General features: G+C 40.0%; 1 protein-coding gene across 1 annotated transcript in view; it reads left to right on the top strand.

The window, feature by feature from the left end:
* Positions 1-18,807, top strand: part of CRLF3 (cytokine receptor like factor 3) — a 42,888-nt gene extending 24,081 nt beyond the window's left edge. Inside the window, exons 7-8 of the mRNA XM_047080772.1 lie at positions 16,381-16,493; positions 17,350-18,807. Of these exons, the coding sequence (XP_046936728.1) occupies positions 16,381-16,493; positions 17,350-17,606 (370 nt within the window). The 3' untranslated portion in view covers positions 17,607-18,807. The remainder of the gene's footprint in view (positions 1-16,380; positions 16,494-17,349) is intronic.
* The last annotated feature ends 1,737 nt before the right edge of the window (positions 18,808-20,544 follow it).

Genomic DNA, 20,544 nt, shown 5'->3' with positions numbered 1-20,544 from the left:
CGGAGAACAATGTGCTCCTGTGTAATGATAGGGCTTCCTGAGTTGATAGATTCAGGTCTGATATCTCAGACAGTAAGAATAGTACTCATAGTAATAATAATTGCAGTTGATAATTAAATGACATTTATTACATGTGGGGTACTATTTTAAGCACTTATATTCATTTCTTTGTTTTCTAAGTTTATTTATTTGAGAGAGAGAGGTGGGGGGCAGAGAGAGAGAGAATCCTAAGCACTGCACGGTCAGTGCAGAGCCAGATGTGGGGCTCGAACTCATGGAACCGTGAGATCATGACCTGAGCTGAAACCAGGACAGACGCTTACCTCACTGAGCCACCTAGGTGCCCCTATATTCATTTGATTCTTACAATAACCCAATAAAATAGGTATAGCTACCCATTTTAGGGATGAGGATATCAAGGCACACAGAAGTTAAGTCACTTACCCAGTGTCACATAACTGGTAAATGGCATAGCTAGTCTGTATTGTTTGTTTTTGTCTTCTTCACAGGAGAATAAATGTGATTGTAGTTAGTGTTGAAATGTACAGTTTCTCTGTCAGTATCCTTAGCTCTTTTCCTTTTCCCTCTTCTGTGACCATTTCCCCCCCAGTGATGGTGACCTGATGCTCTCCTGCTCTTAAATGCTTCCTTAAGCATTTAATGTTCTTAAATGTGAACACAGGGGGAGGTCTGATAGATGGTGTACTCAGGTTTGTTTCTTATGTCATTCAGTAAATATTTAAGACATTGGAACTGACCCAAACTGGTGTCACTCTACTCACTATCTGTGGACCATGACCTGACATTTAGTAGTCCTCAGTAAACCATTTGTTCCTTCCTCCTCTTCCAAAGATGTCTGACCGGGCCCCACTTGGCAGAGTGATTAACCGAAACTTAGTTCAGCTCAGTATTATTGTAGCCAGACCCTTGCATTTTTGTCATTTTTCCTTTGAATGCGGAAAGAAAATATCTTCTCTCTGTGTTAAAAGCAATTGCAGGCATCAGCAGCTAAGTCAGAAGATGTGAGAGATGGGGGGCACCTCCTCTGTATAAGGGGGGAACAGACGGGCCAACTTGACTAAAGGTAAACTTTATTCAGTTTTTTGAGGGTGTTGGAAGGCCTTGCAGTTAGAGGGAAGATTATAGTCCTGTAGGCACTGCCCTGTTGCTCCCCCCAGTCTATTCCTGATGAAGTTGCCGGAATGTGTAGAGCTGCGGAAGCCAAGAAACCTGTTACTGGCGGGCTCCGTCAGTCTCTAGAGCCCTGTCTCATTTGGTGGCCAGGTCTGCAAAGCAAACTCCTCTTGCTAGGCCTCTCCTTGATTTCCTGCCTGAACATTCCTGCTCCCCTCTCCTTGCTTCTAAGATTTCCTGATCTTCCTGTTTTTTTAACCATATTTTTATTTTCTTTTCTCTACCACTTCCTTTCTTTAAAACAGCTTCTTTTCAAACAACCTTCCTTAATCCTAATAGCCTAGGAGGTTACTGTCATCTTTTATAGATGAAGAGACCAAAGCACAGGGAGTACATGACTTGCCACTATTTAGATCCTGCCAGTCTAGCCCTAAAAGTCTGTGCTTTTACCCACTGTGCTATCTGCCTCCCACAAGTCACATGTGGTGGTAAATCAAGGGGCGGTAGGCTGGCTATTTATTGTTATAAACTTTCTCTTTTAAAGAACATAAAAAGTTAATGTTACAGTTAGCATTATCAATTGCTGTGTAACAAATCACCCCAAAACTTAGAAGCTTAAAACAGCAATAGTCATTTATTTTGCTCAGGAAACTGCAATTTGCAGAGTGTCAAGGACAGCTCATCTCTGCTTGTTTGTCGGTAGCTGCAGTAGTTTGATTAGGGTTGGTGGATCTACTTTCCAGATGGCTCACTCACATGACTGGCAAATTAACCCTGGTTCTGTGTGCCTGTCTGTGTAGGCCTGTCCATGGGTTGCTTGGGCTTCCTCACAGCATGGTGGCTGGGTTCTAAGAATGAGCATCTCAGGAGATAGGAAGTAGAAGCTGCAGAGGCTGTCACTTTTTAAGGCCTGGGCCTAGAAATTGGCATAGTGTTAACCTTACCCCATTCTATTGTACATTCACAGAGTCTAGATCCCAGGAAGGGAATAGACCCCACTTCTTGATGGGAGAAGTGTCAAAAAATTTGGGGGCTTTATCTTAGAAATGGCATGGTTGATAGCTGTAAGAAAGGGGTTGCTTGGGATTTGTGAATTTGCTTTAATGCTTGCCTTTGGTTAAGCGTTAGCATTACCTTTTCTGAATAAATTTAAGCTTGAGGGGATCTTTCTTTTCTGTATAAGGCTGGTCTCTGTCATTACCAGGTGTATTTTCAATACTGATTGTTAGCCCAACAGGTCATAGTTGAATTAAGAAGTTAATTTGTTTTGGGGCGCCTAGCTGGCTCAGTAGGAAGAGTGTACAACTCTTGGTCTCAGAGTCATGAGTTTGAGCCCTCATTGAATATAGAGATTGTATAAATGAATAAACTTTTTTTTTTTTTTTAAAAGAAGGTAGTTTGTTTTTTATTAGTCTTTGAAATCTTGTCGGTTCCTCCTTTTATAGAGACAGAATGCTCTGTCCTAGGGAGAATACAGCTTTGCTGGGTTTTGTATTTTGCCAAAGTGGTCCCCTCTAGAGATATGATATGTAGGCCTTTCAGGTTGGAATAAACTCTTGATTATGTACATTTGGATGAGATAAGATAGCTCCTTTCCTAAATAGATCTCTTTTAGGATTCTATACCCTAGTTTTTAGTTTGTCTGTAGGTGGAGGGTTACATGAAATCCAGAAGGTGTATCTACTCTGAAGTGTTCACATATAGCAACTCGTCCAAATAATCTAAGGAGTATTTCTTGGACCTTTTTCCTGTCCATACTCTTTCTTTGTTAAACTACTTTATTATTTATTATTTTTAAAATATTTAATCTGTACATCCAATGTAGGGCTTGAACTCATAACCTGAAATCAAGAGTCATGTGCTCTTCCAACTGAGCCAGCCAGGCCCCCCTAAAATGACTTGAAAAAAATTTTTTTTTAATATTTGTTTTTGAAGGAGAGAGAGACAGAGTGTGAGCAGGGGAGGGGCAGAGAGAGAGGGAGACACAGAATCCGAAGCGGTCTCCAGGCTCTGAGCTTTCAGCACAGAGTCCGATGTGGGGCTCAAGCTCATGAGCCATGAGATCATGACCTGAGCCAAAGTCGGAAGCTTAACCGACTGAGCCACCCAGGTGCCCCTAAAATGACTTTTTTTTAATGTAAGGACAGTTCTCCTTATCAACTCTAGTCTTTGAATGAGGCTAATCATTTCGTTCAGCCTTTACTCCATTCAGATGGTATTTGCATAAAGTACTTGGTATTGCCATGAGTGTGAAGTTTAGGAAGAAAAAAACCCGCAGAATCTTTGATTAATCATAGAGTAAGCAGTTTATAAATTAGTATAAGAAAGATCCAAGCTACTCTGCAATACAGAGGGAGGAAAAGTTACTTCTAGATGAGGGGTTGATGAGGCTTAGTGCAGGTAGAGGTGGACAGGCAGTTCAGGTGGGGAAACAAAGCAAGAATCAAAGATACGGAGTAGAAAAAGTACAAATAGCAAGTCATGAGTCTGGATCGGGTTAATAGAGATAGGCACTATAGTCAGAGGATCCCAGAAAAGTAGGCTATACTTTTGAACAGGCTGCATATATTTCTTTTTTAATTCCTCAAAGAAATACCCTTTTGAAGGTCGCCTGTGGCCATTTACAAGGAGGATATTTGACACTGCATATGGAGGTCTCCCCACCCCCCAACAAAGGCCTCACCAAGTGAAGTTTACATTTTCATTCTCTTGGGGAGGGAGACATGCTCTCCTTTTTACTTTTCATGAATTCACAAGTTGAGCTAGATGGTACAAAATAATAATGGTCAGCTAACATTTATTGAGCTTTGCTGTGTGTGTGTTTTTTTTTTTTTTGAGTTTTTAAATGTTTATTTACTTTTGAGAGAGAGGGAGAGACAGAGGCATGAGCGGAGGAGGGGCAAAAAGAGGAGACACAGAATCTGAAGCAGGCTCCAGGCTCTGAGCTGCCGGCACAGAGCTGGACATGGGGCTTGAACTCACAGACTGTGAGATCATGACCCAAGCCGAAGTTGGACTTGGACGCTTAAACAACTGAGCCACCCGGCGCTCCTAGTTCTTAAGGACTTAATGAGTTAATATCTATAAATCCTCATTACATCCTCATCAGGTAGACACATTTTATAGATATGGAAACTGAGATGTAAAAAGATTAACTGACTTGCCTGAGGTTGTGCCGATTGTTTATAGTGGGGCCGAGATTCAAATCTTGACAGTCTAGTCCCATAGGCCTCTATTCCGACTTAGTGAGGTGAAAGGTCGTTGGAGGGTGTTGAGCAAACGAATGACATCATCTGATACATGTTTTACAGGCCATTTTGGCTGCTGTGGGGAAACTAGTCTGTGAAGGGTGTGGGTACAAGCAGGGAGACCAGTCAGGAGACGGTAACAGTAATCTTGGTGAGAGTGAATGGTGGCTTGGACTAGGATGGAACAGTGGAGGTAACAATAAATGGTTAGAATCTGGATAGATTTTGAAGGAAGGACTGGCAAGATGTGTTGCTTGTGGGACGTGAGAAAGAAGGGAGTCCAGTGTGACTGCAGGGCTTTTGGTCTGAGTAACTGTTGACATAGAATTGTCATTTACTGAGGTATGTAAGAGACAATTAGAGTGTATTTCTGAGTGAATATCAGTTTGTTCTTTCACAAATTAGTAAGCTTGAGTTCCTTACTGCACATACGAGTAAAGAGGTGGATAGACAGCTGGATACAGAAATCTGGAATTCAGTGGAGAGAACCAGGCTGGAGATATTAACTTGAGCGTTTTTAGATTGTAGATGAGTATTTAATTTAAAGCCATGAGACTGGGTGAGATCAACCAAGGAGTGAGTGTAGACAGAGAACATTGAAGGATTGTAACATTTAGCAGTCGGGGAGGGAAGAAAGCCATCAAAGGACTCTGAGGAGGAGGAACCAGTGGATGCCGTGTCCTGGAAGTCAAGCGAAGGAAGTGTTTCAAAGAGGAGGTAGTGTGGGCTCAGTCATGTCAGATGGCACTGATCCACCAGGTAAGAAAAAGACTGAGAATTGACTTTTGGGTTTGCAGTGTGGATGTCTGTTGGTGACCTGACATGAACGGTTCCAGGGACGTTGTGGAGAAGCCTTGGTGAGAGGGCTCAAAAGAGACCATGAGAGCTTCTGGGACCAGTGCCTATGTGGTGGCACCTTAGTTCTGAATTTTTTCCACTCGCAGAAACTTTTTGGAGTAATAAGGAGAATAGAGGTAGGAGGACCCGTGAGTGCTTTTTCAACAAAACTAAGATACAGAAAACTCAATTCCAAATTAGGTCTAAAGACTTCTGAAGCCACAGATAAGCAGGAAGTCCACTGAGGAAATCATGACAGTTTGCTGAGGGAAAAAAAAAAAAGATTAGCGTGGAGGTACCGATCGTAGAAATCTCCAAATACTCAATCCCAAAAGGAGAAGGCCCCACCCTGGAGACTGTAAATAGGGCTAGGACTGAACAGTGCCTCAGTGCTCTGATTGAGGAAGCAGAGAGAAAAGATGTGGAAAATGCCTGAGCAAGTTTAAAATGCTTGATCTTAAGAAAGCAAGTGGTGACCGTGGTCAATGGTCTGTGAAGCAGCCTTTGAAGAAACCACAGAAGCTGAAGTCTGGCAGTAGAAGCTCTTTCGAAACACATTAGGTCTTGAGTGTCAGAGGAGACAGGACTAATAGAGGAGCCACATTATGAGGCAGTGTAGTTCTGCAGCGATGGGGGGATGACAGGCCATAGAGCTGTAAACCTGAGAGTTACCCGGGTTTCCCACCCACCCCCTTCATCCCTCCTATTACAGGAACCCGATGCATTAATACGAGCAACAAAACGTGAATGTCCACGGTGTCTATACAAAGATAGGATAAGGGAAAGAAATGAAAACGATCGGCAAATCTTTTCTATAGATAATGAAACACCAGCAAAAGTAATTGCCAGAAACGAAGAGAAAACTGTATTCAGCGTTTCAACCTTAATTAAAAAAAAATTAATCACAGTTATGAAGGAAGATTACAAAGATTAAATACAAGAACTCAGGGAAGAGATGGCTGAATAGCAGGAGGTGATGCACAGAGAGCAGGAATCTATGAAATGCTAGCTGCCAGAACTTAGCAGAGAGATAGAAGAAAAAGGCACTATTTCAGAAATCAAGACCAAATTACAAGAAGCACAAAGGAGATTGATAGCATGGGAAGCAGGGATAGTAATGAAAAATGAGCAAAGTGAAACAAAAATCAAAAAGGGATTCAAGAGAAAATGAAAGAAAAGAGATAAGCAAAAAGAGATCCAGCAAATGTAATTAGAGGCCCTGAGAAAGGAAATCAGAACCGTGGGAACATAACACCTTAAAATACAATTCAAGAAACATTTCTGAAATAAAAGTTTCTATTTCTAATTTATCTTGATTTTTTAAAATCAGTAATGGCTGTAGAACTTTGTGACGTATCTTCTCTGCATCTCTCTGCCCACTCTCAAACTCTTACTGCAGTGATATACACCAGGAGATGCTCTTTTTTTTTTTTTTTTTTTAATGTTTGTTTATTTTTGAGAGAAAGAATGCACGTGCACACACACGGGGGTGGGGCAGAGAGAGAGGGGGACAGAGGATCCCAAGTGGCCTCTATGCTGGTGGCAGAGAGCCCAGTGGGGGGCTCAAACTCACAAACCATGAGATCACGACTTGAGCTGAAATCGGACGCTGAGCCACCCAGGTGCCCTGTGAATAGGTGTTATAATGTTAAATTAACTCTGCATTCCTGGGATAAATCCTACCTGATGGTATTGCTTTCTGTTTCACAGTACTGGTTTGATTTTGGTGGTATTTTTATTTTTTTTAATCTAATCTATATTCATGAATGAAATTGGCCTGTAATTTTTCTCTTACAATTTGTGTGTCAAGATTATAAAAGCCTCATGAAATAATTGGGTGATCTTTCCTCCCTGTTTTCTTTCTGTTTTTTTGTTTTGTTTCATTTTTTAATTTTACATGATAGATTATCTCTTCCTTGAAGGTTTCATAAAGCAGTCTGGATCAAGTAACATTCTTATATGTATATGGGCAGTTTTTTCACTTTTTAAAATTTTATGGAAGTAAAAATCAGTCTTGGGGTGCCTGGCTGGCTCAGTCAGTAGAGCATGTACCTCTTGACCTTCTCAGGTTGTGAGTGCAGCCCCCACATTGGGTGTAGAGCTTATAATTTAAAAAAAAAAAAAGTCGGGGTGCCTGGGTGGCTCAGTCAGTTGAGCATCTGACTTCAGCTCAGGTCATGATCTCACAGTTTGTGGGTTCGAGCCCCACATCCGGCTCTGTGTTGACAGCCTGGAGCCTGCTTCGGATTCTGTGTCTGCCTCTCTCTCTGTGTACCGCCCACCCCCCCCCCCCCCCCGCCCGGCTTGCACTTGTCTCTGTCTCTCTCTCTCTCACTCTCAAAAATAAACATGAAAAAGAAAAGTCTTTTTGTAGTACAGTTCTGAGTTTTGACAAACGTGTTGAGTCATGTATCCACTGCCACAATCAGGTACAAAACAATCTCATCACTTCGTAATATTCCCTTGTGTTATCTCTTGTGTTAACCCCGCCTCTCTCTGTCAACTACTGATTTGTTTTCTGTTTGTATAATTTTGCCATTTCAGAATGTCCTACAAATGGAGTGATATATTAATAATATGGAGTTCTCTCTCTCTATTATATATGTATGTAGTATGTGCAGTTTAGTCCTTTATTAATATTATTTTATTGTGTGGATATATCAGTTTATTTACTAGTTGAAAGACATGAGTTGTTTCCAATTTGGGGCCATAAGAAAGCCTCTTTAAACATTTGTCTACAGGTTTCTCTGTGAACACAAGCTTCCATTTCTCTTATGTAAACGAATATCTTCGATGACAATTGCTGGGTCATACTGTGTTTACTTATCTGTCTAATGAACTGTCAAACTGTGTTCCAGAATGGCTGTAACCATTTTACATTCCCTCCAGCACATATGAGATTTTCAGTTGTTCTTCATCCTTGTTGGTATTTGGTATTGTCAGTTGTATTGGTTCTTCTTTTCTTTTCTTTTTTTTTTTTTTTTTTTTGAGAGAGAAGGAGAGCAAACACACAAGTGAGCAGGGGAGAGGGGCAGGGGAGATGGAGAGAAAGATCTTATGCAAGCTTCATGCCCAGTGCAGAGCCCCATTTCGAGCTCAATCTCACAAACATGAGATCGTGACATAAGCCAAAATCATGAGTTGGATGCTTAAGACTGAGCCACCCAGGTTCTCCATTTGTGCTTTTTTTTTTTTTTTTTTTAAGTTTGTTTATTTATTTTGAGAGCCAGAGAGCAGGGGACGGGCACAGAGAAAGACTCCCAAACAGGCTCTGCCCTGTCCGCACAGAGCCCGATGATCACGGTCGTGATCTTGAACCGTGAGATCATGACTTGAGCCAAAATTAAGAGTTTGATGCTTAACCAACTGAGCTCCAGGCATCCCCACTTTTGACTGTGAAGTTCAGCTAGTCTATATACATGTAGTTGTACCTCACTGTGGTTTTAATTTTCTTTTCTTTGATAGCTAAAAGATAGCATCTTTTCATGTGTTCACTTATTGGCCATTTATATATCTCCATTGGTGAAGTGTCTTTTCAAACCTGTTGTCTGTTTAAAAAGATTTTTTTTTATTACTGAAATTTTATGAATATAAGGTTTTGTTAAGTATATGTCTTGAAAATATTTTTTACCGATGTCTTTTGTGGAGAAGTTGTTAATTTTGATGAAATACAATTCATCAGTTCATCTAGTACTTTTGGTGTTGTATCTAAGAAATCTTTGCCCAAATGCAAGGTCATAAGGTCTCCTATATTTTCTTCTAGACACTTTATATTTTTAAATTTTACATTTAGATCTCTGAGCTATTTTGAGTTACTTTTAGTATAATGTGTGAAATATGAGTTGAATTGTGTTTGTTTTGCATCTGGTCCAGTAGTCCCTGCACTATTTGTTGAAAAGACTGTCCTCTATCCATTGAATTGCCTTTCACCTTTGTCAAAAATCAGTTGACAGTGTGGGGAACTGTTTCTGGACTGTTTCATTGATTTATGTGTTTCTCCTTTCCCAGAACTAAAATCTTGATTACTGTAGCTTTATAGTAAGTTATCAAATCAAGTAATGTGATTTTTCCAACTTTATTCTTTTTTTATTTTGGTTATTCTGGTGCCTGTGTCTTTCTATTTAACTTTAGATTCAGCTTGTCCATTTCTAAGAAAAATTTTTTTCCTGGGATTGAGATTGCCTTGAATGTATAAATCAGTTCGGGAGTAATTGGTATTTTAATATTCTGATTGTTCCAATCTATGGATATGGTATATTTCTTTCTTTCTTTCTTTCTTTTTTTTTTTTTTTTTGAGAGTAAGTGAGCTTGAGTAGGGGAGGGTTGGAGAGAGAGGGAGAGAGAAAATCCCAAGCAGGCTTGGCACTGTCATTGCAGAGTGTGATGCAGGGCTCAGTCTCACAAACCATGAGATTATGACCCAAGCCGAAATCAAGAGTTGGTTCAACTGACTAAGCCACCCAGGCACCCCTGGGTATGGTATATTTCTTAATTTAGTTTCTTTTTTTTAAGACAACATTTTGATTTTATTGTTTAACTTTTTTTAATGTTTATTTTTGAGGGACAGAGACAGAGCACAAGTGGGGAGGGCAGAGAGAGGAAGATACAGACTCTGAAGCAAGCTGCAGGTTCTGAGCTGCCAGTCGGCACAGAGCCAGATGCGGGGCTCGAGCTCACGAAACCATGATACCATGACCTGAGCCAAAGTCAAATGCTTAACCAACTGAGCCACCTCAGCCACCCAGGTGCCCCAATTTAGTTTTTTAAACGATGTCTTTCATCAGTATTTTGTCATTTCTCTCTCTCTTTTTTTTTTTTTTTTGCCTCATCACACTGGCTAGGAAGCATGATTCTGAATAGCAGTGTTGAAAAAAAGCCTTCAGTCTTTCACATTAAGTATGAATGGTAGCTGTAGGTTTGAGGGTTTTTTAAGACTTGTTTTTTTATATAAATTATGTTTTTTACATTTATTAATTTTGAGAGAGAGGGAGAGAGAATGTGTGCAGGGGAGGGGCAGAGAGTGAGGGAGAGAGAGGATCCCAAGCGGGCTCTGGCTGCACTATCAGCACTATTAGCTAACCTCACAAAGTGAGATGGGGAAGTGTTTCTTCCTCTTTTGTGTCCAGAACTGTTTGTGTAGAATTGGTATTATTTCTTCCTTAAGTGTTTGGTAGAGTTCACCAGTTAACCATCCTAGAATTTTCTTTGTCGGAAGATTTCCAATTTCTATAATAAAGGACTATTCAAGTTATCAGTTTTGTTTTGAGACAGGATAAAAGCTGTTTTAGGATTTGTATGGTAAGGAACGTATTTCTATTTCAAATATATTTCAAAAATCCTTCTTTGCCATGACTTGACAAGGCATCCCTTCTTTCTCTTACCCCTGACGTGTCAAGCTGTGCCATGACCCTCTTTGTCGACACACGGCTCATTCTCTCTTCTTGGGCCAGTCTTCCTGTTAGTGACACACAGACTGACTGGCTATGTTCTGGAAGCACTTGCAGGCCTCCCGGCAGTGTGTGAGGTACTCATGTCGCTGCAGACCTGGCTGTTTTTATTCCATCTGCAGCTGCTAGGCCAAAACAAAAACTTTATTTTATTTCTTCTGTTTATCATAAAGCTGGGTATTTTTCATATATTTCTTAGCGACGCAACTGAATTTTTGGATTTTTGTCCAAGCATTCACTGTGAAGAAAAAGTTTGAGGTTGTATAATAAAAAGAGTGTCACTTAAACGCAATCAAAGTTAGCCAAAGTGCAGAATAATAGGGATAATAGATTAGCTTTCTTGTTGCCATCGAAATTGCTCCTCTTTGTGGCCCTGTTCTTTCTCAGAATATTTTGCCTAGGACTTTCTACTACTTTTGTCTATGCAGTGGATGCATTTCTAGTGGCTTTGTGCTCGCACCCACGAACCGTGAGATCGTGACCTGAGCTGAAATCAAGAGTCGGACGCTTAACCGACCAAGCCACCCATTTGCCCTGTAGTTTTCTTTCTTATATAGTTTCTTACAAAACTTGTTATGTGAAAGAACACCTACAGTAGTTTTTTTAGGATATAATGTCCTCCCTACTTGTCTTGTAATTTAAAAATTCAGTGATTTTAAACTTTCGTTCTATTTCTTAGTGAACTATGAAAATAATTCTGTGTTTCAGGCATATTGGCTATTTATTTTCCTGGTTCATTCCATTTTCAGAGCAACTTTTGTAAACTTTTTATGCTGTGCTGGTCTTATTTATTACGTGCTGTTTTGGTAAGATGCTTTTAGGAATTACTTTGTGATTTATTCAAATTAGGAGGGTTTTTTTCTTCCTAGGATTTCTTTTCTCTCACTGCGTTGAGGACCTTTTCTGTATTACTATCTTTAATTAATTTCAAGACATTTTAATTGAATTCTTGGTTTAAAATGTTTAATAACTAAAAAAATGTATACTTGCAACAAGTTGGCCAGACACAAGGTTAAAAGCATAGTCCTCCAGGGGAGCCCGGGTGGCTCAGTCAGTTAAGCGTCCGACTCCTGATTTCAGCTCAGGTCATGATCTCACACTTTGTGAGATCGAGCCCCACATTGGGCTCTGCACTGACAGTGTGGAGCCTGCTTAGTATTCTCTCTCTCTCTCCCTCTTTCTCTGCCCCTCCTCTGCTCAAGCTCTCTAAGCAAACAAACATTAAAAAAAAAAAAGCGTAGCCTCACTTTAGGTACCAGCTGCAAGTTTAGGGGTCTCCAAGGCCTCCCCTCACTTCTAACTACATGGAAAACTACAAATCCCAGGGTTCCCACGACCACCCTCAAATTCTGTAATTTGCTAGGATGACTCACAGAACTTAGGAAAGCACTACACTATGATGAGAGTTTTGTTACAACAAAAGGATACAAATGCGAATCCACCAAAGGAAGAGACCCATGGTGCAAGGTCTGAGGGGTTCCAAACATGAAGCTTCCATTGTTCTGTGGGATACCTGGCCCTCTAGCATGACAGTACTCAAACTTTCTAGTTTTCCTTCTGCCATTAATTTCTAGTTTCATTCTGTTGTGGTCAGAAAATGTATGTAGTGTGATTTTAGTATTCTTAAATTTGTCGTGACTTGTTGACCTAACATGATGATTCCAGGAGAATGTTCCACATGTGTTTGTGGAGAACATGTATTCATTCTACTTCTCTTGGGTAAAATGCTCTGTATATGTCTATTACATTCTTTTGGTTTACAGTGTTCAAATCCTCTGTTCCTTATCGATTTTCTGTCTGTTCTGTTTTCTTAAAAATGGGATATTGAAATCTCCTACTATTATTGTGTAACTGTTTTTCTCTTCAGTTCTCTCATTGTTCATTTTCTATATTTGATCTGATGTTGGGTGCACATATGTTTACAATTGTTATCTCTTCCTGGTAAGTTGACCCTTTTTAATTATATAATGTCTTTCTTTGCCTCTTTTGTTATTTTATAACATAAAGTCTATTTTGTCTGATGGAAGTATGGCCATCTCTGCTGTCTTTTGCTTACCATTTGTATGGAGTATCTGGATCTTTTATATTCATCAGCCACTCCAATCTTTCCAGTGGGAGAGTTTAATCCATTTAGATTTTTAAAATTTTATTTTAGAGAGAGAGCACACGATGGAGGGATAGAGGGAGAGAGAAAGAGAGAATCGTAATCAGGCTCTATGCTTAGTGTGATGTGGGCTCGATCCCATGATCCTGGGATCATTACTTGAGCCGAAATCAAGAGTCAGCTGTTCAACTGACTGAGCCACTCAGGTGCTCCAATCCATTTATGCTTAAAGTGATTATTGATAGAGAAGGACTTATTGTTGCCATTTTGTCATTGCTTTCTGTCTTGTAGCTTTGTGTTTCTCTTCTCTTGCTGCCATTCTTTGTGTTTTATTGTTTTGTGTTTTTGTTTTTTTGTAGTGACATGCTTTGATTCCTTTTTTATTTTCTTCAGTGTGTCTTCTGAAAGTATTGTCTTTGTGGTTAGCATGGGGCTTACATAAAACAGCTTATAGTTATAACAATCTCTTTTAAGCTGATAACAACTCCCACACTGTACGTCATTGATGTCATAAATACATCTTTTCATATTGTATATCCATTAACATCTTTTAGTTATGTTATTTTTTATCTTTTGCCTTTTAACTTCTACACCAGAATTAAAAGTGATTTATCCACCACCATTACAGTATTATGGTGTTCTGTGTTTATATATTTACCTTTACCAGGGAGCTTCATACTTTCACATACTTTCATGTTGCTATTTACAGTCTTTTCATTTCAACTTGAAGGATTCCTTCTAGCATTTCTTGTAAGGCAGGTCTGCTGTGGATGACCTCCCTCAGCTTTTGTAGGGATGCCTATTTCTTCCTCATTTTTCTAAAGGACAGTTTTGAGATATTGTATTCTTGGTTGGCAGAATTTTTTTTCCTTTAAGCACTTTGAGTGTATCACCTCACTCCTTTCTTGCCTGCAAGGTTTCGACTTAGAAATCCACTGAGAGTCTTATGTGAGCTTCCTTGTACCTGATGAGTCACTTTTAAACACTGTGTCTTTGACTTTGGACAGTTTGTAATGTGTTTCAGCGTGCTCTCTTGGGTTCATCCTAGTTGGTCTCCAGTAGGCTGCTTCTTCCCAAAACTTCATATCTGGGAAGTGTTTAGCCATTGTTTCCTTAAATGAACATTCTGCCCCTTTCTCTTCTCCTGTAAGTCTCTTAAACTTTCTTCATGCTTTTTTTCCTTGTGATTGGATAATTTCAAAAGACCTGTATTTTGATGTTTTTTTCTTCTGCTTGATTGTGTGATATTGCACTCCTCTTGTGAAGATTTCAGGTCTTACTGTATTCTTCAGCTCCAAAATACCTGTTTGGTTATTTTTTACATTTTTCATCTCTTTGTTGATATTCTCATTTTGTTCGTGTCTTATTTTCTTGGGCTTGTAGAGCATCTTTATGATGGTTGTTTTGAATTATTTGGATATTTTTGAGACCTATTTTGTTTTTTTGTTTGGGTCTTTTTTCCCAGCTTCTTTATATGTCCTATAATGTTGTGTTGGGATCTGTACACATGAGAAAACAGCCACCTCTGACAGTTTTCATGATCTGGTTTTGTGTAGGAGGTGACCCTCGCACGTGAACCCAGCTAGAGATTCTGGGGGCCTCAGAAACCTTTTTTTGGGAGAACGTGACTTTCCTGGGCTGAGTGTTGCGGGTCTTTCCGGAGCTCATAGTCTCTTGCTCCCTCTGGTGCCTGTTGGTACCACGGCTGTTCTCTGATGTGACAGCAGCAAGCCGCCTGCCTCTTTCTTGTACTCAGTGGCCGCCAGGTATCCAGAGCCCGCCAGCTCCCCAGCAGTGCCCACATCAAGTGAGACAGATATCATTGCCTTGAGCAGCCCTATGAAAAGTTGGTGCAGAAGCACGTTCGCCTCTTCTCCCTTCCTCGCGAGGGAGAGAAGCCTGAAGTTATGAACCTTCTCCCAGTCACACCACTCACATTTCTTTGCTCTTTGCAGCATTTGGGAAGCCATACTATGCTCACTCTGTCAGTTCTCCAAATGAGGCATCACAGAAATTAGTCCTTCAGACAACCTTCCAAAGAGTTAGAATGCTGGATTATGGGGCGCCTGGGTGGCTCAGTTGTTTAAGCATCGGATTTCAGCTCAGGTCATGATCTCGTGGTTCGTGGGTTCGAGCCCCGTGTCGGGCTCTGTGCTGACAGCCCAGAACCTGGAGCCTGCTTCAGATTCTGTGCCTCCCTCTCTCTCCTCCTCTCCTGCTCGTGTTCAGTCTCTCTCTCCCTCAAAAATAAACATTCAAAAAAAAAAAAAAATAGAATGCTGGATTAATGCTTCACTCCCCTCCCTCTCTCTCTCTCTCTCTCTCTCTCTCTCTCCCCCTCTCTCCCCCTCTCTCCCCCTCTCCCTCTCCTTCCCTCTCCCCCCCACCCCCCCAAAGAAAAAGTCAGAAGCCAGATGTTCTTACCAGGCACTGAGCTGTGGTAGCTTGGAAGAGGGACTGACTTGGGAAAGTGAAATGTCTCTTGTTACCCATTGCAGTGTAGCTGTTTTCAGCGTTGTGCTCCCCTGGGGGTACTGTCACTTCTTAACTGGATTCTGGAGCGCTCAGAAAGGTGTTTCTGAGTATCATTGTGAAAGCCATGTTTCTGTGGTAGAGTGAGGACTGGGACTCCCAATTCTGCTATAACGGTGACGTCACTGTCCTCTTTAAGACTGCCGCCAGTTCACAAGTGCAGTGACTTCAGAAACCTGGCTACGTATTTATCTTGATCTTGCATATTTGCCACTTTGCAACATAAGACATTTTGAGGCTCTGCTGACTAGAAATCATCACCTCTTCCCGTGGTAAAGCTACATCTTGTTCCTTGCTAATTTTTCTTTTTCTGTCCTTGCAAAGTCTGGCTTTCTGGAACAGAGGGAAAGATGCATCTGGTGGTAGAGATATAGGTTGACTTTATATTTAAGGTTCCTATTTCTGGAGGGCATGATGATGTATTTTGAGACTAAAACACAAAAAGAAATGCTTCAACTTTCCACACATGAAGTCCTCCAAGCAAAGTATGTTCGTAACTATATTACCCATTTGATAAAGACTAGAGTGTCTATTTTTTAAAGGCTTTAAAAACTTGACAAACAGTAATCAAACCATTGCTTACATTCTCACGTTCAAGGTTTAGGTGATGGCAGCAACAGTCACATTTATTATAATGGCAAGTATGACATGACAGGCTTTCTAGAATATATGTCCAGAGCCAGAACATAAAATGGAAATGCGTCGTCACAGCTGCAAGTAGTTAACGTACACCCTGCGATTAGAATGCCTGAGTTGCCGTCATGGGCCCAGCACTCAGCCAGGCGATCAGGGTCAGGGTATTTAGCCTCTTTTTAATCCTGTTTCTTCTCACGTATAAAATGGGTATGGTAATAATGAGGTACTACCTACCTCATGGCTTGTTACGTGAATCGAATGAGGTGATTGGCAGATAGATACAGAATGTTTAGAATAGTGCCTGGAATTTAGGAAGTGCTGAATCATTGTTAGCTATTACTAAGAGCAATTATGATGACATTGTTCTTTTTAACCTTAGTAACTGTTACAGATCATATTTAAGAAAAAAAAAAAGATTAATGACTTTCTCCCTCATTTACAGAGTTGAGACTGTGGGCCAACCAGACAGAAGAGACAGTATAGGAGTGTGTGCAGAAAAACAGAATGGCTATGACTCTCTGCAGCGTGACCAAGCAGTGTGCATTAGTACAAATGGTAAGAGATACACAACTGCTCTCCTCTTTGAAATACATGAATTACTGTGGTAACATCTGAACCTATTCCAACATCACGCATTTGTAGCAGGACACGAGAAAGTTCAAGTCTTTATGACATACCTATATGGCTACTACGTACCAGGCATTATTCTGTTCCCTTTATAAATAGTAAATTATTTAATCCTTTTAACAACTTGTTGAAGTGGGGAGTCGTAGTATACCCATTTTATAGATGATGAAAACTGAGCCACAGAGAGGTTAAGTGACCAGCTTAAACTCCCTTAGCTTAGAGGTGACTGTGGGATCTACACCAGGGAGTCTACCTCTGGATTCTGTGTATATAGGGCATCTAAACTCAACACAGATCGATGAAACGAAGAGAGTGTTGACTTAATTTGTTTTATCTCCGTAGGGTTCTTTGGCCCCTTACTCTACCGTAATCACACTTTTAAAATCCCCTCTGAAGATGTGTTACTATTTCCTGGTATGGGTCAAGCAGTAGGTAGAAAAAGACTCTTTATTTCACGTGCAACAACAGTCTTTCTGTTTCACAGGATGTAATCTTGTAATGGAGTCAAGTTTCTTTTGATCCCATCCACATTGGAAACTCAGTCTCTGTTCTAAAAGAGTAGCACCCTCGACCAGAACTGTGAAATGTGATTAAAGCTTTAACTTTTTCTCCTGGGGATGGCGGTTAATTAACATATTGAGATGCATTCTCTTTGACCAGTTGGCGTTCCAGAATGTTTTCTTGATGTGAGTTAGGAAATTAGCTGTGTTATCAGTAATCTAGAATCCGTTTCATTTCTTCATTATTGCTCACATGTAAATGACTCTTTACCTTAACATTTTAGGTGCAGTTTTTGTAAATGGAAAAGAAATGACTAATCAGTTGCCAGCAGTTACTTCTGGGTCCACTGTCACATTTGACATTGAAGCTGTGACTCTGGGATCCACCAATAATAACGAAGGAGGAAACTTCAAGCTTCGAGTAACTATTAGTTCGAATAACAGAGAAGTGGTTTTTGATTGGCTACTAGATCAATCTTGTGGTTCTCTTTATTTTGGATGCTCATTTTTCTATCCTGGATGGAAAGTGTTGGTGTTCTAGATTTTTGGATGATTGGCTTTGGTTTGCAGGGTTTTAAATGTAGCTGTCCTCAGCTCAGTATAGTTGAAATTGGTTAAAAAAATTGTTAGATTCATCTCTCAGTTAAGCCATTGAAAATGGAAATTGTTTACTGGATTTATTTGGAACATTTTAGCAAGAAAAGATTTGACTATTGTGGACAAAACCGTAGTGCAGTCAGTTTTACTTTTAGCGTAGTGTTAATTGGAATATCAACATCACGATAAAAATCAAATTGGCTTTTAAAGTATGAGGAGATACAGAAAGCCCTGTACCCTTCTACTGTACTTCTTTAAAAGCTGGTTATTAGACCAGAAAAACCTAGTGTAACATTATTTTATTAAACCTCTATCTTTTAAGGATCCAAGGCCACGTAAGACTTTAGGATAAAACAACAGGACTAGACCAGCCAGAGGCCAGAGTTCTGTAATATGCCTTCACTTGTGTGCTCTCCACGTGAGTGTTGAGTATGCTCTCCACATTCACGTATCTGTAAGCAGTATTGAATTTTATCTTCTGTTCAGTGATCTTGAAGTCCCAAAAGTGTGATAGGTTTTGTGTTTTTTTAAATTACTGAGCACATGTCTACAATAGGCAAGTACTTGCTTTTTTCTTTCCTTGCAGTTCGATTCATGATAGTTTGGAGGATTTTTACAGGGTAAAACTACGAAGTAGTACGTACAGCAGTGGCCATTCTCACGTATGTCATGTGCACATGTGCATGTCCAGCCTCAGTGATGTATGTGTTACTCCTGATAGGGTATGAGCTACAGCCCAGTTTAATATCAGTTTTATAAACGGTCTGTTAGTGGACCAAACAAATATAGGCTAAATACTTGACCTATTTTTTGGAAAACTTCAATTTGTTTAAAATATTTATTTGAAGGACTTAGTGTGTAAAAATGATTAGCTTAACTTGCTATACCAGCCTACAGATTTTTTTTAATGTGAATTTTTTTCCTTCATTTTTAACAGTAGAAATGTGGAAACGCAAGTTTGATATTTTTGTAAGATAATTTATTTGGGGATTCACATTCCCTGTTGGACAATCATGACCTTTTTCCCTTGCCTTTTTATATACAAGTAAGTCGCTTTCACCTGTTTAGTGACCATTAAGAAGATGTGCTAGAGTGTAGATGTCTCGTCCAGCTGTCTGAAACAAAATAAAAACCTCAAAGTTAAATGTGTGTATTTTTTTCTTCTGTGAGATGTGATGAATCCAATTTTAATCTTTACTTTTAAGTAGAGGGAGGAAAGGATTTCTTGTGTCTCCAGTCATTTTAATGCAAATATCATTGTAACTTGTTGTCAGGTTACTTAGGCTTTATCTTCTGTGTATCTGATACTGAGCATCGTGCCTGACATATAATGTGTGTCCAGTAAAAGTTGGATTGAATGAATACGGATGGGTTATTTTCTCCAGAATGTTTTCATCTCATTTCCTTCATTTGTCAGTTCCTTATTGAACCTCATTATTTCTTATCCTCTGCAGGAGGGCGACATCTTACATTTATATCCTTAGAATCTGCCCTTTCACAAAAATGACTAAAACCTGACTTAATTCTAGATAGGAGTGGATTGCAAAATTTCAACTCTGAAGCTACTTTAAATACTGCGGGGTTTTTTTGTTTTGTTTTGTTTTTTTAAGATTTTATTTTTGGGGATGCCTGGGTGGCTCAGTCAAGCTAAGTGTCTGACTCTTAGTTTCAGCTCGGGTCATGATCTCCTGGTTTGTGAGTTCGAGCCCCACGTTGGGCTCTGTGCTGACGGTGTGGAGCCTGCCTCGGATTCTCTCTCTCTCTCTCTCTCTCTCTCTCTCCCCCCCTCCCTCTCCCTAGACCCCCCTCAAAATAAATAAATAAACTTTAAAGAATAATAAAAAGAGTTTTTAAAAAAAGGTTTTAAGTAATCTCTATACCCAGTGTGGGGCTCGCACCAGGAGTCTCGCATCAGGAGTCTCATACTCCACTGTGACAGAGCCAGCCAGGTGCCCCTGCTTTTTTTTTTGCCCCCTTGAACTGTGAACATAAGATTTTGTTAAAAGCCAACTCATTCTGTTTAAACAGATAAAGGAGCCCAGTATTCCAAATCTATTTGTATGCTTGGAGGGATGAGAGAGTTTGGGTGATGATAATTAAAACGATAATAAGAATTGATCTTTATTGAGCCCCTACTACGTGCCAGGCACAATGCTGAATTTTCAGAATACATTTATTATCTCATTTAATCCACATGATATATACTGTACTGTTATTACTGTTATTCTACTTTAGAGACAAAAGAACTTAGGCACAAGAGATGTGAACTAATTTGTCTAAGGTCAAGACTAGTAACTAGCCTAGTCAGGATCCTAGCCCAGACCCGATTAGGTCTGGAGCCCCTACTCATAACCGTTGTGCTCCTGGGAAGAGTGGACACTACGGGGAAAGCCTCAGGTGTAGATAAGAATCAGCCATGGCATCAATGATAGCAGTTGTTGGAGTAGCACGTTATCTTTATATGTTCTAGATGCTAGTGCTTTGTTGGATTTATGGTCTGCAAATACCTGGTCTCTGGCTGGTCTTTGCATCCTTATACCAGGGTCTTTTCCAGAATAAAAGTTTCTACTGTTGATGAAATTGAATTTATTAATCTTTCCTTTTATGATTGTGCTTTTGCTCTCCAGTCTGTGAACTCTGCCTAGCACTGGACCCCAAAGAGTTTTTCCTGTGTTTTTTCCTGAAAGTTTTAGAGCTTAACCTATTACATTTATGTTTGTGATCCATTTTGATTTTTTATAAGGTTAAGTTTCACTTAGGAACATATCTGTTCATACGGCTGATCCGTTGCTCCAGTGTTGTTTGTAGCAAAGGCTGTCTTTCCTCCATTGAACTGCTGTTGTCCCTTTGTCCAAAATCAGTTGGACATATTTGTGTGAGCC

Source organism: Lynx rufus, unplaced genomic scaffold (assembly GCF_022079265.1).
Source record: "Lynx rufus isolate CCGP_SWC_20201006 ecotype Redwood Valley unplaced genomic scaffold, mLynRuf1.p SCAF_18, whole genome shotgun sequence".
NCBI lineage: Eukaryota > Metazoa > Chordata > Mammalia > Carnivora > Felidae > Lynx > Lynx rufus.
Note: the sequence above shows the minus strand (reverse complement) of the source record. Positions and strands in the feature narration are given on the sequence as shown.